This window comes from Dipodomys merriami, unplaced genomic scaffold (assembly GCF_024711535.1).
Source record: "Dipodomys merriami isolate MVZ:Mamm:240054 unplaced genomic scaffold, mDipMer1.0.p SCAF_21, whole genome shotgun sequence".
NCBI lineage: Eukaryota > Metazoa > Chordata > Mammalia > Rodentia > Heteromyidae > Dipodomys > Dipodomys merriami.
In genome coordinates, this window is record NW_027203493.1 from 7,159,543 (window position 1) to 7,187,238 (window position 27,696).

General features: G+C 54.5%; 2 protein-coding genes across 37 annotated transcripts in view; one reads left to right on the forward strand and one right to left on the reverse strand.

The window, feature by feature from the left end:
* Positions 1-263: 263 nt before the first annotated feature.
* Positions 264-19,508, forward strand: Mybpc3 (myosin binding protein C3). The gene is made up of 34 exons (XM_070032367.1): positions 264-365; positions 2,762-3,028; positions 3,669-3,785; positions 3,868-3,975; positions 4,066-4,214; positions 5,055-5,172; positions 5,656-5,704; positions 5,820-5,849; positions 6,017-6,070; positions 6,780-6,800; positions 7,015-7,178; positions 8,471-8,603; positions 8,822-8,824; positions 8,940-9,064; positions 9,158-9,263; positions 9,359-9,525; positions 9,867-10,032; positions 10,857-10,963; positions 11,080-11,109; positions 12,718-12,857; positions 13,078-13,158; positions 13,339-13,498; positions 14,544-14,648; positions 14,743-14,931; positions 15,917-16,051; positions 16,186-16,353; positions 17,079-17,167; positions 17,335-17,530; positions 17,766-17,905; positions 18,059-18,218; positions 18,314-18,450; positions 18,740-18,926; positions 19,066-19,103; positions 19,217-19,508. The coding sequence occupies exons 1-33, from the start codon at positions 341-343 to the stop codon at positions 19,074-19,076; spliced, it is 3,837 nt and encodes a 1,278-aa protein (XP_069888468.1). The 5' UTR covers positions 264-340; the 3' UTR covers positions 19,077-19,103; positions 19,217-19,508.
* Positions 19,509-20,504: 996 nt separating this feature from the next.
* The window catches only part of Madd (MAP kinase activating death domain), a 46,559-nt gene continuing 39,367 nt past the window's right edge, over positions 20,505-27,696 (reverse strand). For 22 of the 36 annotated variants that reach the window (XM_070032392.1, XM_070032387.1, XM_070032391.1 and 19 more), the window contains 6 exons: positions 26,601-26,765; positions 26,286-26,358; positions 26,076-26,182; positions 23,632-23,701; positions 21,780-21,826; positions 20,505-21,473 (listed from right to left, as the gene is read on the reverse strand). In XM_070032392.1, the coding sequence (XP_069888493.1) occupies positions 21,369-21,473; positions 21,780-21,826; positions 23,632-23,701; positions 26,076-26,182; positions 26,286-26,358; positions 26,601-26,765 (567 nt within the window). In that variant the 3' untranslated portion in view covers positions 20,505-21,368. The remainder of the gene's footprint in view (positions 21,474-21,779; positions 21,827-23,631; positions 23,702-26,075; positions 26,183-26,285; positions 26,359-26,600; positions 26,766-27,696) is intronic. The other 14 variants (XM_070032406.1, XM_070032404.1, XM_070032407.1 and 11 more) reach the window with 2 other exon arrangements.

Consider the following 27,696-nt stretch of genomic DNA (forward strand, 5'->3'; position numbering starts at 1 on the left):
CAGCATCCCTCCACCAAACTATCTGTTGTCAGATGGACACAGGGACTTGTGGTATCCCTGAGGTCCACCATGGGTTGGAGGGACAAAAGCTATCACATTTTGCTGAGGGGGGTGGGGGCGAGGATGGCTGGGAGGACGGCTGAGGAAAATCAGGGCCTACCTTTTCCCTGGGAGACCTCAGCTGGATGGAATCTGTCTATATTTAGCAGGTGGCTGGCAGGAGGCAGATAAGCAGAGCTGAGGGGGGAGGTCCTCATATATAATGGAGAGGGCAGGACCCCGCTCAGTCTTTCATTGCGTGGCCCCTGCCTGCTTGGTGCTTCGGGTGATCTCTCTCAAAATGCCTGAGCCCGGGAAAAAGCCAGGTAATTCCAGGCCCAGGGCTGGACTGGGAATATGGGTGGGTGGGGAGGTGCATAGCTAGGGGCCCAGGCTGAGGAGAGTTCTCAAAGGGGCTTGGTTATTTTATTTTATTTTTTTTCTAGTACTTAGGCCTGAACTCAGGGCCTGGGTGCTTTCCCTTTGCTTTTTCCCTCCCAGCGAGTGCTCTACCTCTTGAGCTACAGCTCCATGTCTTGCTTTCTGGTGGTTAATTGGAGATAAAAGTCTCACAGATTTTTCTTCTTGGGTTGTCTTCAAAATCTTGCTTGATTCTCAGCTCTCCTGAATTGTTAGGATTACAGGAGTGAGCTACCAGCCCCCAGCTCCTTGGTCTTCTTTTTTTCCTTCTCTTCCTCTCTTCCTCCCTTCCTTTCTCTCTCTCTCTCTCTTTCTCTCTCGCTCTTTTCTTTTCTTTTCTTTCCTCACTCAGTTTCTTTTCCCATCTCTCTCTCTGATGAGGCCAAAGGTAAACCCAGTGTCAGGACAGCACCAAGGCCGGATGCACCCAGGCCAACACCACATTCTCAGAATGCAAGGGGTTCCTTCCTACCAACCTCCATCTTCTACAGCCAGAGTGACTCCAGATAGAATCCCAGGATTACACAACTGAGTGGGCTGATGCCCCTGCCCTCTCTGGGTCTTGGTTTCTCCGTCTTTCCAGGCCTGGGTGGGATAGCTCCTTCCGGGTGTGACGTTGTCTGCTTCCTGGTCTGTATCATTTGGGTGGTTAGGTATGAACTCCACTTGAAGGTGACAAAGCTCCTCTTCTCTGGGAGACAAAGGTCAAGAGGCTTGGAGCCCATGTGAAGGGCAGCGAAGAACCACAGCCCGGAGGCTGGACCTGGCTATGCCCTTGCGAAGGTTGTTCAAGGCACAGATCCAGGTTCCTCCACCCAACCCCCTCCCCGGCCAGCTTTATCTCAGCTGCTGATTGTCAGCCCCAGGCCCTCGGAGGACAAATTTAGCCACATTCCAAGTAGGCAGAGTACCTGCCCGCTGCAAGGGCCCAGTGCGTGGTGGGGGTGGGGTGGGAGAGCTGGGCTCATCATTGGTGGCTTTAGGCCCTGAGGAACCAGGGGACATACCTAGCATAAGTCCATGTAGAATTGCTGAGTGTTGATGGCTCAAACCTATCATCCTAGCTATTTAGGAGGATGAGATATGAGGATCATGGTTTGAAGCTAGCCTGAGCAAACAAATCTGAGACGCTTATCTCTAACCAGCAAAAAAAATCTGGAATTGAAGATGTGGTTCAAGGATAGATCACCTAACTGTGATCAAGAAAGCCAAGCAATAATTATAACCCTTCTGTACACCACCTTTATAATAACAATAAAAAATTCTTTAAAAAGGAGGAAAGGCCAGGCACCGGTGGCTCACACCTATAATCCTAGCTACTTAGGAGGCTGATATCTGAGGATCTCGGTTCAAAGTCGCCCCGGGCAGGAAAGTCCAGGAGACTCTTATCTCCAGTTAACCACCAGAACACGGGAAGTGATGCTGTGGCTCAAGTGGTAGAGCGCTAGCCTTGAGCTGAAGAGCTCAGGGACAGTGCTCAGGCCCAGAGTTCAAGCCCTAAGACAGACCAAAAAGAGAGAGAGAGAAAAAGAAAGAAAGTTAAACAAGAGCTAAGAAAGGCTCGAGTTCAAGCCTCAATACTGATATATAAAAAAAAATCTATATGGAAGTTAGGACCATAACTGTTCACCTACGTGTGTGTGTGTGTGTGTATGTGTGTGTGTGTGTGTGTGTTGCCAGTTCTTGGGCTTGAACTCGGGGCCTAGGCACTGTTCCTGAGCTTCTTTTGCTTAAGGTTAGCACTCTGCCACTTGAGCCACAGTGCCACTTCGGCTTTTTCTGTGTATGTGGTACTGAGGAATCTAACCTGTGGCTTTGTGCATGCTAGGCAAGCACTCTACCACTAAGCCACCTTTCCAGCTCAGCTGTGTGGTCTTAAACACATAGCTTAGCCTTTCTGGTCTCTGAGAAAAGAACAAAACAATTGCTCCTGTTGAACAGTATCAGCTGAGTAAACAAGGTGATACATAGAACATGCTTCTTACAGTGTTTATTTTATTTATTTATTTATTTATTTTTTGGGTCCGGTCGTGGGGCCTGAACTCTGGGTCTGGGCGCTGTGCCTCAGCTCTTCAGCTGAAGGCTAGCGCTCTACCACTTGAGCCACAGTGCCACTTCTGGCTTTTATTTTCTTTTTGCTTATGTGGTGCTGAGGAATCGAACCCAGGGCCTCAGGCATGCAAGGCAAGTGCTCTACCACTGAGCCACCTTCCCAGCCCTTTACAGTGTTTATAAGAGGGGCTGCAGCGGTGGGGTGCATGGGAGAACCAAAGGTCCCTACAGCCTCCATCTGGCCCTACAGTGTCAGCCTTTAGCAAGAAGCCTCGGTCAGTGGAGGTGGCCGTGGGGAGCCAGGCCGTGTTCGAGGCGGAGACAGAGCGGGCCGGGGTAAAGGTGCGCTGGCAGCGGGAAGGCAGTGACATCAGCGCCAACGACAAGTATGGCCTGGCAACTGAGGGCCGGCGGCACACACTGACAGTGCAGGATGTGGGCACTGCGGATCAGGGCTCCTACGCAGTCATCGCAGGCTCCTCCAAGGTCAAGTTTGACCTCAAGGTCACAGAGGCAGGTGAGCGCTTGGCCAGCCTTCTCTGAGGCTTGAGCTTGGACACAGGCCAGCCCAGCTGGTCCGATCTTGGGAACAGGAGATGTACTGAGTTCTCTCCCTTTTGCCCCAGTTGTGCCCCCCTTGCCAGAAACCCCCTCTCCCCTCTTCATGCCCTTCCCTGGCCGGTTCCTGCCATTGTGGAGGTGAGAAAATACAGAGATGAGCTTGGCACAGCTGCCGCCCACCGGAGCCCCCAGGGCGCGGGCCACACATGGCAGTGAGGGGGCGGGCTACGTGCGTTGGCAGGGCGGCCTGGGCGGCTGTGGGGGACCAGAGCCCAGTTTAGCTTTGGGGGTGGGGGTTGGGCGAGGCCAGGGCATGGGGGAGGAGAAACAGATGGATCTCAGAGCTGCTTCGGGCAGTCACCTGGACATGGGGCCAGAAGGGGAAAATGCAGGCTAACACCCCTACTCAGCGGGAGCCACCTCTAAGGGGGCCCCGGGGAGCAGGAGGATGTGTCTGGAGGAAACTTGGACACTTTCATCCCAGTAAGATGCCCCCTGGGAGTCGGGTGCAGGGGGCTGATGCCCAGGAGAGAGAGAGGGAGGGTGGAGGAGAGGAGGGGGCGTTCTCTGATTAGAAACCCTACCCCCCGCCCCAGCCCCTCCAGAGAAGGCAGAGCCTGGGCCAGCCTCAGCCCCTGCTGAGGCCCCAGGAGCCCCCGGAAAACCTCCGTCTCCCACTGCTGAGCTGGAATCAAGCACCCAAAGTTCAGAAGGTGAGGGGGGGCTGGGCAGGGAGGGACAAGGTCTCTTGGGAGGGGTTGCTCTGGTGCAGGTCTTTAAGATCTTCATTCACAGGATCCAGCTCAGCCGCCCCCAATGGCCCTGGACCTGGGGGCCCTACAGCCCCCGAGGATCCCATTGGCCTCTTCCTGATGATGCCTCAGGATGGCGAGGTGACCGTGGGTAAGTAGGGGTTGCTGGTTCCAGGGGTGGTATGGGAAGAGAGGCAGCAGAGCGACCCCAGCCCTACCTGCCACCCCTCCCCCCCCCCAGGTGGCAGCATCACTTTCTCAGCCCGCGTGGCTGGTGCCAGCCTCTTGAAACCGCCAGTGGTCAAATGGTTCAAGGGCAAGTGGGTGGACCTGAGCAGCAAGGTGGGTCAGCACCTGCAGCTGCAGGACAGCTACGACCGGGCCAGCAAGGTGAGCTTGGCATCTGGGGATCTGGAGAGATGGAAAGACCCTGGGAAGCACAGGAGCTGCACAGAGGGGCTCAAGGGAGGCCTTGAAGGATGTGAGGGTGTCAAGGGGTCTTAAGGTTGAGGGGCCCAAGGATCCCAGAAAGCACAGGGAACACCAGCTAGTGAGGTGGTCAGATTCTGGATGGATGGAAATCAGCAGGCAAGGGACTTTCAGGGATTCCACAGTTCCTCTCGGCACAGATCAAGAAACCAAAGCTTGCAAGGTGAATTAGCTGTTCCAAGATCACTCAAAGCCAGGCCTTGAACCAGGAACCCCTGTGTCTTGACTCTCAGCCATTGCATCTTCTAATCTTCCACAGTCCTGGGCCAGATACAGAAGTCCCTAGCAGAACCGAGCAAGTGTGCGGGTGCACAGGTGTACAAAGCCACATTATTTTACTTCATTTTGTCACTCGTGGGGCTCAGTCAGGAACTTGGGGCCTGTCCCTGAGCTCTTTTGCTCAATGCTGGCACTCTACCACTTTGAGCCACAGCTCTGCTTTTGGTTTTCTGGTGGCTAATTGGAGATAAGAATCTCATGGACTTTCCTGCCCAGGCTGCCTTTGAACCATGATCCTCGGATCTCAGCCTCCGGAGTATTTTAGGATTACAGGCATGAGCCACTAGCACCCAGCTTTGCAGCCTTACGTTAAGTGGATAGCGTTCGCCCTGTAGTCAGCTTTGTATTTTATCATGATCAAGTGCAAGCAGAGGGCAGTCATGGGTTTTGAAAGGTGGTCTCTCCTTTAGGGATGAAGGGCCTTACCACCTTTAGTCTCCTCTGACCCCCACCCCCCCATAGGTCTATCAGTTTGAGCTCCGGATCACTGATGCTCAGGTCACCTCTGCGGGGGGCTACCGCTGCGAGGTGTCCACCAAGGACAAATTTGACAGCTGCAACTTCAATCTTACTGTCCATGGTGAGGGAGCCCCCCTCCCCCCACCCCCCAGGTCTGTCCCAGGCTCATGGTTCCTATAGGTCTTGATCTCTGGAGCCTGCTTCCATCTCCCAACACAAAGGCCCTGGCTAGATATCAGTGCTGACCTGTACCCAGTGCTTCTCAAACAGAGTGTGAAATAAACCCTCAAAGTCTTCCAGGAAGGGAGTGGGGGCTTAGTACCAAGTCAGGATCTCACCTAGAGTTGCTTTAGTCGATCCACCCTGCTGTCTCCCGGCATAGGTCCTGACATACCCCACTGTAGGTGAGCTGAGAGACCACGGCAGGGGGTTGGAGATGGGGAGCTGTCCTACTAGCCTGGGCCATGATAGGATAAGAAGAGGGAGTCCCGGGGCAAGTGGTCACCCTCATGGAATTATGGGTGGGCTTTTAGAAGTCCAGAGAACCCAGAACAGAGGTTCCTTCTGAAAACCTTTCCTTCTCCCTCTCTCTTAATGACCCCAGAGGCCGTTGGTCCTGGAGAGCTGGACCTGCGATCAGCTTTCCGCCGCCCGTGAGTCCCCCTTCTCTTCAGGGTTGGGGACACACAGAGAGCGGGGTTGAAGTCTAGGTTGGGGAGAGTAAGCGCTTGCTTACAAGCAAGTAAGGATAATTCCTAACCCCTACAGGAGCGTGGCTGGAGCAGGTCGGAGAACCAGGTAGCCCTTCCCAGGCCCCTCGCAGCCCTGTACTCAGATCCTAGGGTTTGGGATGGACGGGCGCCCAGCTGGGGTACTGTCCCTCCACCCCCACCTTCCACTCCACCTCACTTGGCAAGTCCCTTGCCGCCCTCTTCACCCCAGCCTCACCACGCCCCTCTCTGTAGTGACAGCCACGAAGACACTGGGACTCTGGACTTCAGCTCCCTGCTGAAGAAAAGGTGAGGCCCGGCAGCATCCTCCAGGGCAGGGAGTGAGGCTGTTTCAAATCCTGGCACTGTAGTTTCCCAGCTGTGTGGCCCTGAGCGAGTCACTGAGCCTCTCTGAGCAGGTTTCCTTGTCTGGCAGTTGTGGGCAAAGTTAAGGACTCTGCAGACATGACTTCCTGTGTACATCCATTCCATGTCCCCCTACCCCCCCCCCGGCACACCACAGAGAGCCCACAGTAGCTCACTCTAATAGATTCCTGCCCTCCCCAAAGAAGCTGAGGGTGGATCCCCAAAGTTGCAGGAACTCTTCACCCCACCCGATCCTCCTGACTCGAAATCTCTATCTTCTCCCTCTCTCTCCTGACCTCTCCTCATGGCGATGCTGCTGATGCCTAGAGAGTAAGGAATGGGGGTGGGGTGGGGCTGGGGGGCTTGGGGCACAAGGCACTGGAAGGGACAGAGTTGACCTGTGGAGACTGGTGCCCATCCCTGCCAGGGCTTGGTGAGCCCAGGTGAGTCTCTGAACCTTGGGGGGTAACTCCCCACACGCCCACATTTAGCTGTTGGTTTGAACTCAGGAGGGACAGCAAATTCAGCACATTTTTCCTGCCCTGGCCTCTTGGGCATCACAGGTGCTCTGTAAATGTCGGGGTGCTGGGACACAGAAGGGAGGTGCCCAGACCTCTAATGCATTCTCTATCCTTTTCTGCCCTGCCTGGAGCAGCAGTTTCCGGACCCCACGGTGAGTGCCATCACCCACCCTCCCCTCCTTCAGCCCGGAGCCCCTCTCCAGCCCCCCCCCCCCCCAGCCCCTAGGTCCCCTGCCCTGTTCCCAGAAGGGAAGGGCAGAATGCAGGAGAGCCTCTGCTCCTTGATGTTGGGCCCAGGAAGCGCCACTGGGAAGGGGAGAGGAAGGGGCTGCTCTGAGCGTCCACATGGGCTGGGGGGGGACACAGGGACTCAAAGCTGGAGGCACCTGTGGAGGAGGATGTGTGGGAGATCCTGCGGCATGCACCCCCATCCGAGTATGAGCGCATCGCCTTCCAGCATGGGGTCACCGACCTGCGGGGCATGCTCAAGAGGCTCAAAGGCATGAAGCGAGATGAGAAGAAGAGCACAGGTTAGCCCTGCACCCACGTGGGAAAGAAAAGGGCACAGGTTAGCCCTGACACTCCCCCCCCCACACACACGGAAAGAAGAGCCCAGACGAACTGCCACACCCCCCCAACTTGTGTTGAGAAAACCAAAGAGCACAGTGAGCCCCTTTCCATGGACAGAAACTGAGAAGAGATAGGTTAGCCCAGAGACAACCATGAAGAGAAGGACAGAGGACAAGAAAACGCTCCTCAGAGAGGAAAAATCAGGCCACTCCCTTTTCTAAAAAGTAAAAGAAGCCTGGCTATCCATCTCCCCATCCCAAAGAAGGAGGGAAAAACTCGGGGAGCCACACCAGGGTAGGGGTGGGGGCGGGAAGAGAAGCGGGGTTAGCTTCCCTCACCTGTAGGCAGGTAAAAGGAGAAAGGCCTAGGCTAGCCCTTTCCCATGTAGAACGGGAGATGAGTCAGGGAGAGTGATGGCCACGCCTGGTACGCACAGCCATGTCTTGAGAGTTTAGCATGGCGCCTGGCACACAGCAAGTGTTCCAGAACTTTGACCCACTGGAGGGATTAGCTTCCAGAGAGGAGGGTGGGGGCGGGGGCCTCTCCCCCAAATTTCCAAACCTTTTGTGCTCATGTGGAAGAGCAGAAGAGCCAGCTCCTCTCTCCCCCATCCCGGACTCAACCCAGTTGCTAGATGGCCCAGCCCTGGTGCCCACTGAAATCAAGTCTCCAGGTGACAATGAAATCTCTGAATTTCTGGGCCAGAAGGCACCGAGCAAAGGCGTGCGGGTGACAGGAGGAGCCTTTGGGGGGTGGAGACAAGGCTCCATCTTGTCCCAGTAGCCACAGGAAGCAGCAGAGACTAAGCCAAGCACTACGCTTTGTATCATTGTCTCGCTGAATTCCCAGCACCACCTTGAGGTAGTGATCATTACCATTTTTCATTTGGCAAGTGAGGAAGCAGAGACACCCAGAGGTTAGTTAAGGAATGAGCCCGCAGGTCCCAGAGCACCAGGCAGTAGTTCTTTGCATCTCTGCAGCTGCTCCAGGTCCAGCTAGAACATGGGCAGCCTTTAGGGGTCTTTCTGCCCCAAGGAAGATAAGACAGAGCGGGGGATGGGGCAGGGGGAGGAGATAGACAGACAGACCAGACAGAGAAGGGAACAGGGCCCCAGTAGAAACAGAGGTGGACAGGTAGGCACAGGAGGGCTGGTTGGGGGAGGACATGCCACGGTCACCATGGCCAGGCGTGGCAGGGCAGGGTATGAGGTGTGGACCTCAGGGCTGCAGTGAGCTGTGGGACGGTGCGCAGCCTTTCAGAAGAAGCTGGAGCCAGCCTACCAGGTGAGCAAGGGCCACAAGATCCGGCTGACCGTGGAGCTGGCTGACCCTGATGCCGAGGTCAAGTGGCTGAAGAACGGACAGGAGGTCCAGATGAGTGGCAGGTCGGTAAGGGTAGGGAGGGCCCTGGAGAGCTGGAGGGGTGAGGAGGGCTGGTCTCACTGCCCTTCCCTCCCTATGGGTCTCTTTGTGGCATCTCTCCCCATTTCTCCCTGTCCCTGGGGTCTGCTTCTCCACCACCCCGATCCTGATGATCTGTTTCTCCATCTCTCGGTCTTCATTTCTTCCTGTGGGAAACCATCCAATGGCTTCGGTTCTGCAGCAAGTGAGCCTCTCCCCCCAGCCTGGGACTGCCTGGGGGTTGGGGGCCTGGGGATTGTGTTAGCTCACGCAGCCTTGGAAGGGGGTCCACAGTCTGATAGTTTCCATGGCCCCATCAGGTACATCTTCGAATCCATCGGCACCAAACGCACCTTGACCATCAGCCAGTGCTCGCTGGCGGACGACGCAGCCTACCAGTGCGTGGTGGGTGGCGAGAAATGCAGCACTGAGCTCTTTGTCAAAGGTGGGCTGGGGATCTGGGGACCCAGGGGCCCAGAGAGGGGGGAAAGAGGGCAGCCACAGAAAGCTATCCTTACTCTGTGCCTGCTCTGGACAGAGCCCCCGGTGCTGATCACACGTCCCCTGGAAGACCAGCTGGTGATGGTGGGACAGCGGGTGGAGTTTGAGTGTGAAGTGTCTGAAGAGGGGGCCCAGGTCAAATGGTGAGTGCCTGGGTATGGGGGTGCAGGGCAGACCTGGGGTGCAGGGACATCAGCCTGTAGGCGATCACAGTCCTTGCTGACTGCTCTCTGATCAGGCTGAAAGATGGGGTTGAGCTGACCCGGGAAGAGACCTTCAAATATCGGTTTAAGAAGGATGGGCGGAAACACCACCTGATCATCAACGAGGCCACACTGGAGGACGCCGGGCACTATGCGCTGCGTACTAGTGGGGGCCAGGCACTGGCTGAACTCATAGTGCAAGGTGAGGTCCGCTGGTGGGCTGGGGTCCCTCACAGAACCATGCCCAGCATGTGGAGGCAAAGCTGGATCAAAGCTGGTGCAACCTGGAATGCCCGAGCCTCACTTTTCCCATCTATAAAATGGGAAAGTTGAAGTGATTTCTTTAAAGAGTGCTAGAGGGTCAGATAGGCCTGGTTAGCATCAACAACCCCCACACCTCCCCACACACACCAGAATATTGATGTTACCATCACAGGCACATGTGTGTTTTCAAATGCCCACACCTACCCAGCCATCCCCGGCTTGCCCACAAGGACCCACAATCACACCCTTAGGAACTCATTGGCTCTGTCTGTCCTCCAGAGAAAAAGCTGGAAGTGTACCAGAGCATCGCAGACCTGGCGGTGGGTGCCAAGGACCAGGCCGTGTTCAAGTGTGAAGTGTCAGATGAGAATGTGCGGGGCGTGTGGCTGAAGAACGGGAAAGAGCTGGTGCCTGACGGACGCATCAAAGTGTCCCACATTGGGCGGTGAGCGGAAAGTGTGGCAGGGAGAGACCCAGCGACAGAGACAGAGACAGAGAGGGAAGAGGGACAGACAGACAGAGAGAGAGGCAGCACGGACTGAGACTGAGAGAGAAAAAGACAGGCAAGAGGGCAGAAATAAAAGTTCCAGAGAGAGACCCAAAGATATGGGAAGAGATTTTAAAAATGTAGAGGGCGAGGTCACCTGAAACAAGGAAGCCGGGGACACTCAGGGCCAGACATCCCCTCCCCCTCCGCACCCCGTCACCAGGCACAGGAGGCTGGGGAGGCGGCAGCTCCGGCCACAGATCACCCTGGAGCTCCTGGGCTGGCCGTGCGGGACCTGAGTTCATGGAGATTACTGAGGGCAGTCTTGTCCAGGCTCCAAGGGGCCGATGCCAAACACCACTTTCTATATTACCTTGCTGGAAAACACCATAAAGAAGCCATTTTTAAATGCAAGAACACCAAGGAGGCAGGTGCTGGTGGCTCACACCTGTAATTCTAGCTACGCAGGAGGCTGAGAGCTGAGGATCACAGTTCAAAGCCAGCCCAGGCAGGAAATTCCCTGAGAATCTTATGTCCAGTTAGCCACCAGAAAACTGGAAGTGGCACGGTGGCTCAAAGTGGTAGAGTCAGAGACAGTGCCCAAGCCCCGAGTTCAAGCCCCATGACCAACAAAAACAACAACAACAACATACCACCACCAACAATAACAACAGTAAAAACACCACCAGGGAGCCAGGACAGGCTTGTAACCTTAGCTCGAGTGTCCAGCAAGGCCAGAGCTGTGTGGCCCAGTAGGGTCCCTGAGCCATAGCTACCTGCAGGGTCCACAAACTGACCATTGATGATGTCACACCTGAAGATGAAGCCGACTACAGCTTTGTGCCCGAGGGCTTTGCCTGCAACCTGTCGGCCAAGCTCCACTTCATGGGTGAGATGGCGCTGAGGGAGGTGGGGCCGGTGGGGCCGGGCCCCCCTGGGACTGGGCCCCCCTGGGACTGGGCCATGCTTCTGCTCTGGTGTCACTTGCTCTTCCCTCTCTTACAGAGGTCAAGATTGACTTCGTGCCCAGGCAAGGTGAGTGTCAAGACCCCTATATGCCACCTCAGCTCTGCTCAGTACATTGCACCCCAACTTCAGACAAGTCTCCCCTCTGCTCCTGTCACAGGGAAGAGCAACGATCCTGGCGGGGTGGGGGGCAGAGGCCCCCCTGCTCCAGTTCTGTTACCCAAAACTCATTGTGGGACAAATATAATCTGCCTGAGTTTCCCTGCCTGCCCCCCTCTTTTACCAGCCCAGGGGCTTGAACTCAGGGCCTGGGCACTGTCCCTGAGCTTCTTTGTGCTCAAGGTTAGCACTCTACCACTTGAGTCATAGTTCCACTTCCAGCTTTTTCTTAGTAGTTTATTGGAGATAAGAGTCTTACAGACTTTCTTTCCCAGGCTGGCTTCAAACCACCATCCTCAGATCTCATCCTTCTAAGTAGCAAGGATTACAGGTGTGAGCCACTGGCACCTGGCCAGTTTCCCCATTTCTAAAATGAGGCTGCTGATAGCGCATCTTCCATACAGTGGTCATGGAGATGGAATGATGTGAAATGTCACAGATGTGAGGTTTTATTGCTGTACCTTTCCTGCTGGAAAAAAATTTACTGATTTTTTTTTTTTTTTGGTGCCAGTACTGGGGCTTGAACTCAGGGCCTGGGTGCTGGTCCTTAAGTTTTTTCCACCTAAATCTCTACCATGTGAGCCACAGCTCCATTTACAGCGTTTTGATGGTGCATGGAAATAAGAGTTTCAGGGACTTTCCTGCCTGGGCTGTCTTCCAACCTCAGTCCTTAGATCTCAGACTCCTGAGTGACTAGGATTAGTGGCATGAGCCATTGACGCTTGGTCTTTTCTGCTTGTAAATTAAATTTTTATCAGACACCTCAGAGTTTTAACTTTAGGAGAACAATCCAGGCTGAGGTCTACTCTGCTTTGTTCATCTTAGGGCTTTCTAAACTGGATTCACTTAACACTAGTATCCCATTAAAAAAGTATTCTGGTAGAAGACATTTGGTGTCCCCCAAATGCTGTAGAGAATGCTACATGAGGGGACCCAAATGTTAACAAATCTCCCAGCTCTTGTCTGGATTTGGTAGTTATATGAGCATACATATTTGTCAAAACTCATAAGACTGCCAGGCATGGTGGCATATGCCTGTAATCCCAGCATTTAGAAGGCTCAAAAACAGAAGGATCAAAAACATTCAAGGCCAGGGATAGAGGCATGACTCAGCAGCAGCGTATCTGCCTAGCAATCTCAAGACCTAGAGTTCAAACACTAGTGCTGAAAAAAAAAAAAAGTCAGCCAGGGTGATATAGTGAGACCCTGTTTCAAAAACCCCCCAAAATAATTATGTGTGTGTGTATGTGTGTGTGTGTGTAGAAAGGGGTGACATTGACCAAGAAGCATTAGAATCATATTCTGACTTAGGGAATTGAAACACCTTTGTATAAATAGGTAATAATAATAATTAAGCCCAAAGCTTACATTTATATTCCACCATGTATAAATCATAACCCAAAACGGATCATCCAAACACTAGGGGCATTGGTTCCTCTTCTTTGGCCCTTCTCCCCACCCAACCCTGTTCATGGGCCTGGTCTGCTCTTTTTCTGACCTATGTCATCTGTCACTCAGAGCCTCCCAAGATCCACTTGGACTGCCCAGGCCGCACACCAGACACTATTGTGGTGGTGGCAGGGAACAAGCTTCGCCTGGATGTCCCCATCTCTGGGGACCCTGCACCCACTGTCATTTGGCAGAAGACCATCACACAGGTACTGTGGGTCTTCCCAGGATGGATGTGTGGGCCCCATGTGAGTACCCCACCTTCCCCACCCATGCACTACCGCAGCTCCCAGCCACCGGCAGCTCAGAGGCTCTGTTGGCCAGGAAGGGAGGAAGGCAGACAACAGGTGGGGAGGGGGGGATGGAAGACAGAGGGACCCCTCCAGGCTGAGTCAGACTCTGCCCAGCTTCCTTCTTGCCCTGGCCCAGGGTAAGAAGACCCCAACTGGGCCAGCACCCGATGCCCCACAAGACGCAGATGCCACAGACGAGTGGCAGTTTGATAAGAAGGTGAGTGAGGCTGATGACAGGACAATTGATTTTCTTTGGCATTTCTCCCCACGCAGCATCCACCCCTGTGCCAGGCCCCGGTGCCCTGCCCCGATAGGCACCCTCCCGCTCACACCTATAACCTTTACTCAGGTGCAGTTTCCCCTGAGCTGTGCATCCCTTCCTCTCCCTCCCCTTCAGCTGCTGTGCGAGACAGAGGGCAGGGTCCACGTGGAGACCACCAAGGACCGTAGCATCTTCACAGTGGAGGGGGCAGAGAAGGAAGACGAGGGTGTCTACACTGTCACGGTGAAGAACCCCGTGGGTGAAGACCAGGTCAACCTCACAGTCAAGGTCATCGGTGAGGCGGGCAGGGTTCCAGGCTAGAGAAGAACACAGCCAGCACTCCCCGGAGAGATCAGACACGTGCTCATTCAGTCCCCGGCAAACCACAGGGCGTGCTCCGAGCCAGCCCGGGAGAATGTACAGGACAGGCATTTTGTATCTGCAAAGAATCAAGCTATAGGGGGAGATGGAGGAGGTAGTAATGTCCCTTACTGTGACACAAGGGTTGAATTGGGGTAGGGCTGCAGTGTCATGGGAGACATTAATCTTTAAAAAAACAAAAACAAAAAACTGGAAATGTTGTAGAGCACTAGCTTTGAGCAAAAATGCTCAAGGACAGTGCCCAGGCCCTGAGTTCAAGCCTCAGGAATGGCACGCACGTGCGCGGGCACACACACACACACACACACACACACACACACACACACACACACACACACACACACGAGTTAAAAGAAACAAAACTCAAAAAGCTGGAAATGGAGCTGAGGCTCAAGTTGAAGAGCACTAGCCTTGAGCAACAAAACTCAGGGACAGGGCCCAGGCCCTGAATTCAAGATAGGCATTAATTAATTAATTAATTAAAACAAATAAAATTTTAAAAGCATTCTGTAGGCAGAGGACTGGGTAAAGTGGAAAGAAAGGGGCAGTGGAGGGGGGGGGCTGGGAAGGTTGCTCAGTGGTAGAGCACTTGCCTTGCGTGCCTGAGGCCCTGGGTTCGATTCCTCAGCACCACATAAGCAAAAAGAAAAAAGCCGGAAGTGGCGCTTTGGCTCAAGTGGTAGAGCGCTAGCCTTGAGCTGAAGAGCTGAGGGACAGCGCCCAGGCCCAGAGTTCAGGCCCCAGGACCAGACCCCCCCCCCAAAAAAAACCAAAACAAAAAAAACAAAGGGGCAGTGGGGAGGGCCATAAAGGGTTGTGCTCAGGACCAGGGAGATGATCAGATTCTAGAAAGGTCCCTGGCTCTAGGGGGTGGGGGTGGGGGCTGGGGTGGAGAGTGGGTGTGGTGAGGGGGTGAGGGGACAGGCCAGAAGGGGCTGACGACTTCCTCCTCCCTCCAGATGTGCCAGATGCACCTGCAGCCCCCGAGATCAGCAATGTGGGCGAGGACTGCTGCACCGTGCGGTGGGCGCCGCCGGCCTATGACGGGGGACAGCCGGTGCTGGGTGAGAGGCCGGGCTCAGGGATGGCGCAGGGGCAGCCGGGGCTGGCGGTGTCCGCGGGCCCGGGCCCAGCCCCCAGCTCCCACTCCACTGCCAGGCTACATCTTGGAGCGGAAAAAGAAGAAGAGCTACCGCTGGATGCGCCTCAATTTCGATCTGCTGCGGGAGCTGAGCCACGAGGCAAGGCGCATGATCGAGGGCGTGGCCTACGAGATGCGGGTGTACGCGGTCAACGCCGTGGGCATGTCCAGGCCCAGCGCCCCCTCCCAGTCCTTCATGCCCATCGGTGAGCCCGCTCGGCTGCCTTGCACGCCCCGGAGACTCAGGGCTCCCTAATAATAGCTGCCGTTCCAGTTGCCACTCTAGAATCTACATCCCTGGTCTCTAATGCTTGGTCTGTGATAGTTTGCTTTATCGCACAGATGAAGAAACTGAGGCTGGAAGGCCTTCAGTGACCTGCTTGGGATCATCTAGCTGAGCAACTTTAGTTGCAGTGACCCCATTACCGTGTGTGTGTGTGTGTGTGTGTGTGTGTGTGTGTGTGTGTGTGTGTGTGTGTGTGTGTGTGTGTGTGTGTGTGTGTGTGTGTGTGTGTGTGTGTGTGTGTGTGTGTGTGTGTGTGTGTGTGTGTGTGTGTGTGTGTGTGTGTGTACTGGGCTGTAAACTCCGGGCCTTAAGCTTGTTTGGTTTACTTGCTGAACTGACCCTCTACCATGTCCAGTCCAGCTTTTTGCTTTTTTCTGGTTAATAGGAGATGGAGTCTTTACAACTTTCTGCCTTTAAACCATGAGCCTTTAGATCTCAGCCTCTTGAGTAGCTAGGAGATGTGAGCCACTAGCACCTGGCTTTTTTTTTTTTTTAATGTCATTTGAAGGTCATGTATAGAGGGGTTACACTTCTTTTCTTTTTCTTTTTTTTTTTTTTTTTTTGCTGGATGTGGGGCCTGAACTCTGGGCCTGGGTGCTGTCCCTCAGCTCTTCAGCTCAAGGCTAGCACTGTACCACTTGAGCCACAGTGCCACTTCCAGCCTTTTCTGCTTATGTGGTATTTTTCTGGCTTTGATCCCCAATTCTCAGATCTCAGCCTCCTGAATAGCTAGAATTACAGGCACAAGCCACTGGTGCCCGGCTTTCTTTTGTAACTATTACTGTTTGTAAGTCAGTCTAGACAGATGTCTAAATACAGGCCAGATATTTCTGAAAGTGCTTGAAGGCCAGCAGTTGAGGGATGGGGAAATGGGTCCCTCAAAACCTCCATGAACCCACTACCAGGTCCTCCCGGGGAACCCACCCACTTGGCCATGGAGGATGTCTCTGATACCACCGTCTCGCTCAAGTGGCGGGCTCCAGAGCGTGTGGGCGCGGGTGGCCTGGATGGCTACAGCGTGGAGTACTGCCAGGAGGGTTGTAAGTGTCCCACCCCCACCCCAGGCCAGCCCCACCCTCTGATGACCTCTGGATATCCTTCAGGGGCTGGGCAGTGAGGTAGGGGGGATGCCAATGACAGAATGTGGCTCCCCTGCCCCTGTGCCCACCGCCAGGCTCCGAATGGGTGGCTGCCCTTCAGGGGCTGACAGAGCGCACGTCATTGCTGGTGAAGGACCTGCCCACCGGGGCCCGGCTGCTGTTCCGTGTGCGGGCACACAATGTGGCTGGGCCTGGAGCCCCCGTCACCACCAAGGAGCCTGTGACAGTACAGGAGATCCTGCGTGAGTATCCCCTTGTACAGCCATGACACCTGCCAGTGACCTCCAGACTTTTGGAGCTGACTGGAGGTGGGCACAGTCAGAAAGACCTGGGCTGGGCTACTTGCTAGCTAAGGGCAGGAGGCGTCTGGGATCTCATTCACGTCTACGGTTCTCTTGGTTTTCCCATATTGTTCTCCCAGTTCTGCAACAGGGAAAACATAGTCTGTAGTGTCTGCCCTGTGTTCTGTGAGTCTTGGCTCCAACAGGTGGTCATTGTTCCTCTGTGTCCTCAGAGCCGGGCAGCGAGGCCTCTCGGGGTCAGGTGGGCCACCTGGGGCACCTGGCATTCACTTCCCATTAGCTCAGGATTGGTGATGTAAGGGTTGGTCCTCCAGGTTGGAAAGAATCAATAAACCAGTAGAAAGTATATAGGGTCTACATAGTAGAAAGGGCATAGGATCTGGAAGCTTCGTTTTGCAGCCCGGCTTGTAACTTAATCACCTGTGTGGCCTGTATTAGCCAACTGCTTACCCTCTCTGATCCCTGAGACTTAGGAGAAATCAGGAGCTTTCATTAACCATTTGGAGCTGTGCAGATAAGTTGCTGTGGGTTAGTGTGCCAGGCCCAGGGCAGCTTTCTTCTTAGCTGCAGCTCTCTATGCTCTGCTTCAAGAGAGAAAGGAGCTGTGGTACAACTCAGGGCTAAGATTGTGGGGGCCATTGCTCAGTCATCCACTGTACCCACAGAACGACCACGGCTGCAACTGCCCAGACACTTGCGCCAGACCATTCAGAGAAAGGTGGGAGAGTCTGTGAACCTCCTCATTCCTTTCCAGGTAGGCTGGTCCCTTCCCTGTGTCAAGGGGAGTGGCTACAGAGGAAGGGTCTGTCTCAGATCTGACCAAACCCCCAACCTCATGGACACACACACACACACACAGCTGGAGTACCAGCCTGTCTTTAGGGGGAGCTAGGCTCAGGGTAGAGCTGTCCCTTCCTGCAGGGCAAGCCTCGGCCTCAAGTGACCTGGACCAAAGAGGGGCAGCCACTGGTGGGAGAGGAGGTGAGCGTCCGCAACAGCTCCACAGACACCATCTTGTTCATCCGCGCTGCCCGCCGCGCCCACTCAGGCACCTATCAGGTGGCAGTACGCATCGAGAACATGGAGGACAAGGCCACGCTGGTCCTGCAGATTGTGGGTATGTGGTTCTGGGCCTTCCTCTGAGTCCACTCATCTCTTGTCCTGGAGCTGGGCTGCTGGGGTCCAAGACCAAGCCTGGGGACCCAACCCACAGCATCCCATTTCCCAGCCCAGAGCCCCTGCCCAAGGTGGCAGGCCCAGGTCTGGCTGGTTGACTGAGGGGCTCTCAAGGCTGGCACCCTGTTAACCCCCTGCACGAGATGCAACGATCCAATCAGAGATGTCTTCCACAGACAAGCCCAGTCCCCCTCAGGACATTCGGGTCATGGAAGCTTGGGGTTTCAATGTGGCTCTGGAGTGGAAGCCACCCCAAGATGATGGCAACTCAGAGCTCTTGGGTTACACGGTACAGAAGGCTGACAAGAAGACCATGGTGAGCGTAAGGCTGGGCCTTTCGTATGTCCTGTCTACCCTCTGATGATTGGCTTCCTCCATACACAGTAGGGACAGAGGCACCAGGGGTACCAGTGTGGACCCTGGCAGGGGTCCCCAGAGGTTTGCCCTCCCCTCCCCTCCCCTCCTCCAGGAGTGGTTCACCGTGTTGGAGCATTACCGCCGCACCCAGTGTGTGGTGTCAGAGCTCATCATTGGCAATGGTTACTACTTCCGGGTCTTCAGCCATAATATGGTGGGTCCCAGTGACACAGCCACCACCACCAAGGAGCCTGTCTTTATCCCCAGACCGGGTACTATACCTTTCTTCCCATGCCAGGGGAGCTGGGGCAGGGAGGGGAACTTCACTTGAGATGTCTTTCTTGGTACCAAGCTCTATCACCAACAGGCATCACATACGAACCACCCAAATTCAAGGCGCTGGACTTCTCTGAGGCCCCAAGTTTCACCCAGCCACTGGCAAACCGCTCGGTCATCGCCGGCTACACCACTGTCCTTTGCTGCGCTGTCCGGGGCAGCCCCAAGGTAGGGGCTTTAGGCTCTTGGTGGTGGCAGCTGTGTCTCTGGGCTCTATCCTGAAGCAGCCTCCCTGTCCCCCACCTCCCAGAGCCTGTCAGCTGCCTCTGCCCCACCTCTGGGTGTGTCTGCTGAGCTCCTTCCCAGAACAGGGGCCCTGCTTCGGGCATAGTTTTGGACTCCAGTGTGAACTGTGAACCCTCAGAGTGGAAACGCCAATGCCAGTCTCTCTGGATTCCTGCCAAGTCCCCCTCACCTGAGCCGCTTTCTCTCGCTCTTTCCATTACCTGACTTATAGCCCAAGATTTCCTGGTTCAAGAACGGCCTGGACCTGGGAGAAGATGCCCGCTTCCGCATGTTCAGCAAGCAGGGGGTGCTGACCCTGGAGATCCGGAAGCCCTGCCCCTTTGATGGAGGCATCTATGTCTGCAGAGCCACCAACTTGCAGGGCGAGGCGGAGTGTGAGTGCCGCCTGGAGGTGCGAGGTGAGGCTCTGGCTAGGCCAGGGTTCAGAGGGAGAGCAGGGTGTGGCTCTGTCACACTAGCCCTGTGCTGTCTTATGGGTCTGGGTCCTGGCTTCTGGAAGGCTCCCAACAAATGTTGTGGCCTCCTTTCTTCCTCTAGTGCCTCAGTGACGTAGCTGGCTTCCTAGGGATGGCCTGGTAAGTACCTAGATCACCCAGCCCACTAGGGCCCAAGTCAGAGGCTCAGGCCTGTTCTTGGTCCTACAGTGGTGGTCAGGAAATGGGTACATTGGCATTCATTTCGCTCACAGGGGAGCCTGTGTCATTGGTACAGCTGGATGCCAGCCCATGTGCCAAAGCCTAGGGAGCTGGAGGAGCCCACTTCCTGCCGCTGGATGTGTGTGTGTGTGTGGGGGGCACATGTGCAGCTGTGTGTCCTGGCTGGTCTGCAGGGGATGGGCTGCAAACTTCATAGTTCTCTAAGGAGCTCTTAGTCTTTGGGGCACAAAGTGGGTGGGCTTAGGGAATTGTGACTGGGGACAGACCCTTCTGGCCGCCTTGTCTTCACAGTGTTTAAGGGCAATAAAGCTCGGTGGAATCATAGGACTGATGCCTTTTGTCCAATTGCTTGTTTCCATGGAAAGCACAGGGACATTTGCAGCAGTAACCTATTTCCCAGATGAGTATATGAGATGCAGAATTCATAAAACAGCAATGGAAACAGCAGTCTTCCTCTTAATATTCACTCTTCAGATAACGTTTGAAGGCAACAATGCCAGAAACCCAGGCTTTCCCTTGGGCCCAGGGGCCCAGCGTGACCCTTGTCCCAGTGACCCAGGGTTGCAGCAGCTGGGGGTGGAACAATGTAGTCTACCATCGTCCGGCACCCAACAGGCCTTGTATAGAACTGCACTGGGCTACTCTAGGGCCCCAGTGGGCAACACCCATGGCCCACACCTATCCAGTGGAGAGAAACAATCTGTGCAACTGAAGGCAGGGATCAGCATGGGGTGAGGAAGGGCCTGGACCTTCTCTGCTCTTGCTTCTCTCACTAAGAATCTAAATCTGACCATCAGTTTCCTAAGACCTAAGCTGGAAGCTTAGGTCTTAGAAGAGGTGTCCTGACAATGAGGTACGTCTTCAGCCAGGTCTCCCATGGCATAGAAATGCCCCCAAAGGATGGTCCTGGGTTGCCTTTTAGGGAGTTCTACCAAATGTCAGCCATAATCTGGGCTAAGACCCCAGAGCCCTGGACCTTGGGGAATAAGGCATGTAACACCACCACTCTGGACCCTATATAGAGAGGGTATGGAGAGGGTTAGGGCTTTTCTGTCCTTGTTACATGAATGGTCCAGGTGGCAATGCAAAGCTCAGCTGCTTCCTCTAGTGGCCAGTTCATAGCATCCCAGCTCTCTGCCGGGACCCACAGATAACCAAGGGAAGAAAAGCGTGTGTATGGTACTCCACCCTTCTCTCTGGAAGAAAGTGGAAGACAGGAGCGAGGGTCTCGGTGTGGATGTGCATGAGCTCATCTCCCTCCTGAAATGACCTTTAAGGGTCCTAGGAGAGCCTTCTTGTCATTTAATGTGAGGCAGCCAGGAGAGTTAAGGACATTTATTTCACATTCACACGGCTGTACATTTTCTATAAATAATGTGGAGCTGGACTATTTACAATCATCTACCCCCAGTACGTCTCTCCCTTCTGGCATCCGATACCAGGGGGCAATGCCTGCACACAATCATGTCCATTGACCCAGAGCCACCCCCCCTCCCTGGCTCTTGAACAAATCAGGTGGCGATTCCTGCGACTCCACTACCCCAACCACTGTCCTCTGTGGCAACGGCAGGCAGATGGTAGAAATCACTGCTGGGCACAGCAGTTCCTCAGCACTGCTGAAGGGTGGAATGGGGGCAGGTGGCAGCAGCGCCTTGGGCCACAGCTTAAAAATGCAGAATGAAGCTGGGGGCTGCCACTTAACTCTGACGGCCTGGCCCATCCCTCCCTTTCTCTCCTCACCTATGTCCAGAAGGGCAGGCTGCTAAGTTTCTTATCTACCTTAGAGTAGCGCTGCCCCAGGCGACCTTGTGCCAGATCACAGAGGATGGCAAGCAGACTCCTACACTGGAGGGTAGAATGCCAAGGGCAAGGAACCGCAACACAAACGAACATCTCAAAGACACGCAATGGTGGGCTCATACCAGCCCGACAGACACACATTCTTCTCTCAAGCCCTGAGAGTAGGCTGGTCTAGGAGAGGGGAAAGGTAGAAGGGACTAGCTTAGCTCTGTGACGGACAAGCACAAAGACACACCTGAAGACATAACCAGCTAAGCCACAGGAGGGGCCTGCAGAGAACACGCACACACCATCCCCTTCTCAGTCACAGCAGCTTCGTGCACTTGGGAGCAGCCAAAGGCCAGGGGTGACCCGTGGGCGGGGTCAGCTGCAGGATCCTCTCCATCAGCTAGACACGGGCCGGGGTGGGGTTCTGAGATCCTCTTCACTGCTACGAACTGCAGCCACATACGAGAAGAGACACAACACAGAGTAGCAGATCTCGTGGGCCTGAAAGGGAGAGAAAAGCAGACAGTTCAGCCACACTGAGGTTCCTGAACCCTCACATGTGTCCAGCGGGCCACTCCTGCTCTAACACCGGGCATAGGCCTCTGGGCTAAAAAGAGCCTCAAACAAGTCCCTAGAAGCTGTTCCAGTCAGAGAAGGGATGAGTATGTGTGACTGTCTCCCAGGGTGGGCGACTTGCTTTGACTACATCTAGACCAGGTCCCCATGAGGGCCCGCCCCTCCTCATGTCTGAAGGTCCCCCGGGAGCCCTGTGCACGTTGGCCTGTCAGGGTTGGGCGGCATACTCACCATTGGTGTCTTGTACTTGTGGCTCACCACTTCTTTAATTTCAGGAACTAAAACCGGACGGGCAAGAGACAAAACAGAAAGTTCAAAACTAAGAGCAACTGGGCCATACTCCCCCAGGCGGCAGCGCCCGGCACCAGGGTCCCCTCTCCCTCTGTGGCCTCTCACAGTGGCTGCAGCAGCTTAGACTCTGAGGGCACAGAGGCCGGCCTCCTCCAGCCAGACTCCTCAGTTAGACCTCGGAAGTCTGCAGTGGCTCTTTGGATGGTTGTGATTTCTATTTGCTTCTTTGGACGCCCCAGGCGGGAGGGGCTAACCTTTCTCCAGCCTGGTCACAGCTACTGTCCAGAGTCTTCGAGGAGAGGCAGCGGGGGAAGACAGAGGTCTCTAGCCTGTGCAGAGATGCCCGTGAACTCATCCCTGTCTCCAGCCCACAACACGATTCCCTCCACCGCCAGCCCCTGAACAGGGGGTGGTGAAGGGGGATGAAGGGGTGACATGATACTAAACCCATCAGACTTGAGTGTCCTTCCCTGAGTGGCAGGAGAAGCTGAGGCCTGCCTGTGTGAGGGAGAGCGTCAGAGGGCTCTGGAGCAGACACACGGAGCAGGAGACAGGCAAGTACAGCACCCGGGGAGCGAGGTGATGGGGAGCATCAGGCAAATACACACATATCCACAGCCCAGAATGCAAGACCACTAGTCACCCCTGCCCAGCCATGCAGGGGCTCTGCCCGGCCAGAGGAAGGAGTAAGACCCCCTCAAGCCCAGCCATTGCTGTGCCTCTGGGAGCCTGGGAGAAAGGGTGCGGTACCCTCTGGGGGCCAGAAAAGCTAGGATGAGAGCTGGCCACACCTTCTTCTGACCCTGGGAGGTAGAATCTGGGGTATCCCAGGGTTAGCAGAGAATAAACTCATCAAAGGCAGAGTGAGAAGCCCCAGGTCATTCTTCTGAGTTGGAAGAGTCCCCCAAATATCTCTCAGGCAGAAGAGAGAAGGGAGCACATGGGGTGGAGAACTTGGAACCAGGAAGCCAGCACGGGGGGGGGGGGGGTGGGGGGGGCGTGTTGGGAAGGAAGAGGGAGAGAAAGGATGTGCACAGCTGGTTTGGATGAAGGGAGCCGCCCACCCATGGTAGGGCCCGAGGCAGGGGCCTGGGGAGAGGCAGCACGAGCCGAGCTGAGGTCACTTTACCTGCTGGAGAACGAAGGTTTTCATAGCAGCGATGAGGGGCACAAAAGAATGAAGCACAAACACAGCAGGAACTCAAAGCCCCAGGGTGAGACCCCACTACACTGCTCCTTAGCGCTTGCTGGGGAGGGATGGCTCCAGCTTTCAGAGACACCTGCCTTTCTGCCTCTGAGGTTCACTAGGCTTCTCTGGCCTCCAGCAGGGGGGCCCCTGGTGCCCCATGCTCTCCGCTAGCACAGAGGCTGGGCAGAGCCCAGAGCAGTGCCAGGGAGGAGTGCTGAGCTACTAGAGAGATGGCAGCAGGCGACATGGATGCAGCAGAGCTGGGCACGGCTAGTATGCTCTGCCCCAGAACTTTCTGACCAATGGCTGGCTGAGCGAGGGAAGGTGGTGCTACTTCACTGGGCCTCCTCAGTGCTGTGTCTAGACTGGAAACTCATCTAAGGCCCCTTACTCTTGTATGGCCCTGTTCCGTCTCACCCTGCTTCTTCCTTTCTCTTCTCCAGGCTCCTTTTCCTCCCTGTCACTCCTGCTCCTCCTCACCTCTCTGCAGAGGTTCTTCTTCTTCTTTTATCTTTTTCCCTGCCCCTAGTCCCTTCTCTGGAACTCCAAGGTTTGAGTTACTGCCATGTGAGTCCAGACCTAAGAGCAAAATAGTGTAATTACCAAATTCCTCCAGGACAAAGACGCCTCGAACTGTATTGCACTTTTTAATGTGATTCAGCTCTATGAAAACCTGCAAGAGAGGGAGGGAGGGTGGGGTAAGGCCCAGAGGCTCCACCCCTGCCCCACAAAGCCCATTTCCCCCAGCTCGAGCCCCACCCCCACAGGAAACCTAGTTCCGAAGGGAAGACAGAAGAATCCACGCACACACAACCAAAAGCGCTAAGAAGCGAAGAAAGCAGAAAGGGCAAGTACCTTCCGCTCCTGGCCGGAGGAGAAAGCATGGGAGAGAAATGAAGGCGTTAGTTTTAATGGTCCAACTCAACCCGAAGGCCCCCTCTGCTGGCCTGGGCTGCCTACCCGTACCCTCTGCTCAGGGCAGCACTCATAGGACTCAGTGCTCCAGGGGTCCCCGACTCAGCCCGTCAGGTCTCTACCCTTCCATACATCCTCCTCCGGCGCAGAGGGCTGGCACGGTGCAAAGCTCCCCTCAGACTGTCCTTGGGGTGGGAAGTGATGGTATCTTCCTTGGCACAGGATCTAGAACCTCCCAAGAAGTGTGTGGTCATAGTGTCAATGGCTCCCACCTGCTGAGCGCTCACTTTGGAATGTTACAAACGTTACTGGATGGCTTACACCTACGTGGCATAGTCTGCAGTGCTACCCCATTCGACAGATGGGGAAACAGGATCAGAAAGTTACTGTGCAAGCACATCCTCACTCCAAGTTGGTGCTTTCCCCATCTGTTACCCCAGAATCTATGACTCTGCAGGAAGGGGCCAGAGCTTTCCTCCCCATCAACAGCCTGTCATGTGGCAGGAGACAGGCCACAAGCCATTGCCCATTATGTCAGCCCATGAGGTGAGTCAGGAAGGCAGTCCTCATGTCTGCTGTCTGTACAATGCCTCTTCTAGGGGCCAAGTTCCCATGTGAGCAGCTTGCACACGAATCAGAGAACACAGGGGTCCTGGGGAGAAGGAGGGATGCCCAAGGACAGGACAGGGCAGAGTGTCTTGCATGGCTTAACAATAGTTCCTCTTCAGCTGGGCGCTGGTGGCTCATGCCTGTAATCCTAGCTACTCAGGAGGCTGAGATCTGAGGATCGCGGTTCAAAGCTAGCCCAGGCAGGAGAGACCATGAGACTCCTATCTCCAATAAAACCACCAGAAAACCGGAAGTGGCGCTGTAGCTCAAGTGGTAGAGCGCTTGCCTTGAGCTGAAGAGCTGAGGGACAGCACCCAGGCCCAGAGTTCAAGCCCCACAACTGACCAAAAAACAAAACAAAACAATAGTTCATCTTCAGAAAGAGGGGCCACAGCACTGAAATGGAGTCAGCCAGCATTTTCATGGTCCAGAAAAGTGCTTAAGAACCCCTGCTTGGGCCCCAAGACCCTCCAGTTTTCAGAGGTTTGTTGCTATCCTAGGCCCCAGCCTGGAAATACACTAAAGGCTGCTAGGAAGATGGACAGTTGTCACACCAAAGCTTGCCCAGTTTGATTCCTAAAAGAAGGAGAGCTAAACTTATGAGTGGAGGGAGAGAGACCCATCTGAGTGACATGTCCGATTCCCCTGTTTCTGCTACCTGGCCAGGGGCTGCAGGGTGTCACATTGGGACCAGGCTCAGAGCCTCAGGGTAAGGAGCTGGGACACGAGGGAAGGGGAAGAAAGGCACTTGTGTGAAGAGTCAGAGCCGGGAACGGACCTGGGATGATGCGCTGGCCTCAGAGGGAAATAGCTTAAGGAATGTCCACTGAGAGAAAAAGTAACACTGTGTTAAAAGACCAGGAGGGAGAAAAAAGTCAGCTCCTAGGGTGGAATCACAGTAAGGAAAAGATGATCCTGAAGTGCTCCCCATCAAAAGAAGGGGTACTGGGCCAGTGGAGCAGCGCACAAAGTAGGAACACCCAAAAGAAGAGAAAGAACAGGAAGAAGAATCAGCAGAAGGAAAAGGCGAATAAACACACACACTCTACGAGGGCAGAAACAACTGCACAGTACACACACATACACACACACACACACACACACACACACACACACACACACACTAGAAATGTGAGGAGATCAGCCAGTCTAGACTCTCAATGCAAAACCACAAGCGAAGCACACCCTGGGAATATAGGAAGGCAAAGACACGAAAAGAGGGGCCAAATGAGACGCTCCCACTCACACTGTGGGTCTAACAGACTGGCGGCATAGCCACCAGGTCTCACTCTCTTTCCCGGCACCCACTGTAGGCTCCTTGCTGTGCCTTCACAGAGCCTGCTGGCCTCGCCAAGGTCACTGTCCCCTCCCCTCTGATTTCTCTCTCAGTCCAGCTGTCTTACTTCTCCCTCGGACCCAAGGCTGTCCCTTATGTTCACTGGGAAAGCACTGAGGGCTTGGAAACTGATCCTTATTACAAGTGATCGAACAGGGCCATGAAGCCTTGTGCTGCTTATGCCTACCTGGTTGTGCATGAACTTGAGATTGATCCCTTCCAAGGTGACCTGCAGCAAGCCACCCTCTCCAGTCTTCATGTCCTGCACAGGGAACTCGCCACCTAGTTCAGGCCCTGTGGTGAGGGAGGAAGTGATCAGCTAACTGGTGAGGTGGAGATCCCACAGCCTGGCTTCCTGGAAGCCTCTGGCATTGAGAAGGGGACCATTTCTCCTCACCGGGTTTGATGCTTTGCTGCCGGGCAGCAGCACGCTCCATGCTGTCCTTCACACAGTAGTACAGCTCCCGACACTGCAGCACAGGGGAGGGAGAGAACTGTCCTGTCACAGCAGCCTCCACGGCACCCCAACCCCTGCTCTAGGATGGCTGCAGAAGGTCAAGCCGACACCAGGACTCAGAGACAGCTGGAGGTGTCATATATAACAACTGGAGGCCAAAGAGTGGTTCCAGATGTGTCTTTTGGAATTTGAACCCAACACTTGGCCTCTGATCCCTATTGAGGGCCCAATTTCCAACCCAGAGATCCTAAGTACCTTCTTAGTGTAGAACTTGTTGAGCTGAGTCTCAGAGCCATTTCTACGCCACAAGCACAAGACCTTGGTCTTGGGACAGTAGGTCATGTTGATGAGCTTCTCATACCACCAGCGCTCATATACCGTCCCAATGTTGCTACGCAACACCACACAGTCATCACATACCTAGGGAAGCATGTACAAGGCAGTCAGTGGTCCTGGCGTGTGAAAGCCTCTTGCATCCAACATCCCACTAACTACACACATCCCACAGGGTAAAGGTAGCACAACTGGCACAACATGGTCACATCTTCTGCCTTCTACTCATGGTCTCCAGGTAAAGACACAAACCCAGAACTAATGGACATGCTGTCTATAAAAGGACTGAGGAAAGAAGCAGTCATTGAAAGGAGGCTGTGTACAATGAGGGAGGCTCAGTCTCCCAGAAGAATGGCATGTGCTGCCTCCTACATATTCCTACATACTCCTCCCACTGAAGTTGTCTGATTCCCAAAGCACTAAGACATCAGACAATCATGTTTAAGAATCAGCTTTGACAAATACAAAAGCAGGGATTATGGCAGACATAATCAAGGAGGGGGGAATAAAGGAAGAGGGATAAGTTCTAATCCTGACTGTCCTGTTACTATAAAAAATTTAAAAAAATTAATTACACAAGTGACACATAAACAATGCTTATTGAATAAAAATTACTCAATACAGAACGATATGTTAAAAAGCAATCTGCCAGCCAGGCAGCGGTAGCTTCAGCCTCTCAGGAGGCTGAGATCTGAGGTTTGTGGTCTGCAGCCACCCCAGGCAAGAAAGTCCTTAAGACTCTTATCTCTAACCACCAAAAAGCCAGAAGCAGAACTGGTAGAGTATTAGACTTGAGGCTAAAAGTCCAGGGATAGTACCCAGCCCTGAATTCAAGCTCCAGGACACACACACACACACACACACACACACACACACACACACACACACACACACACACACACACACACACACACACACACACACACACACACACACACACACACACACACACACACACACCAAGCTCCAGGACACACACACACACACACACACACACACACACACCAAGCTCCAGGAC

Excerpts from the sequence above, each read along its gene's own strand:
- Mybpc3 (XM_070032367.1), top strand. The coding sequence starts at position 341 with ATGCCTGAGCCCGGGAAAAAGCCAG. Across the intron at positions 3,786-3,867 it reads AAGCACCCAAAGTTCAGAAG|GATCCAGCTCAGCCGCCCCC; the intron begins GTGAGGGGGGGC and ends CTTCATTCACAG. Across the intron at positions 9,264-9,358 it reads GAGGGGGCCCAGGTCAAATG|GCTGAAAGATGGGGTTGAGC; the intron begins GTGAGTGCCTGG and ends CTCTCTGATCAG.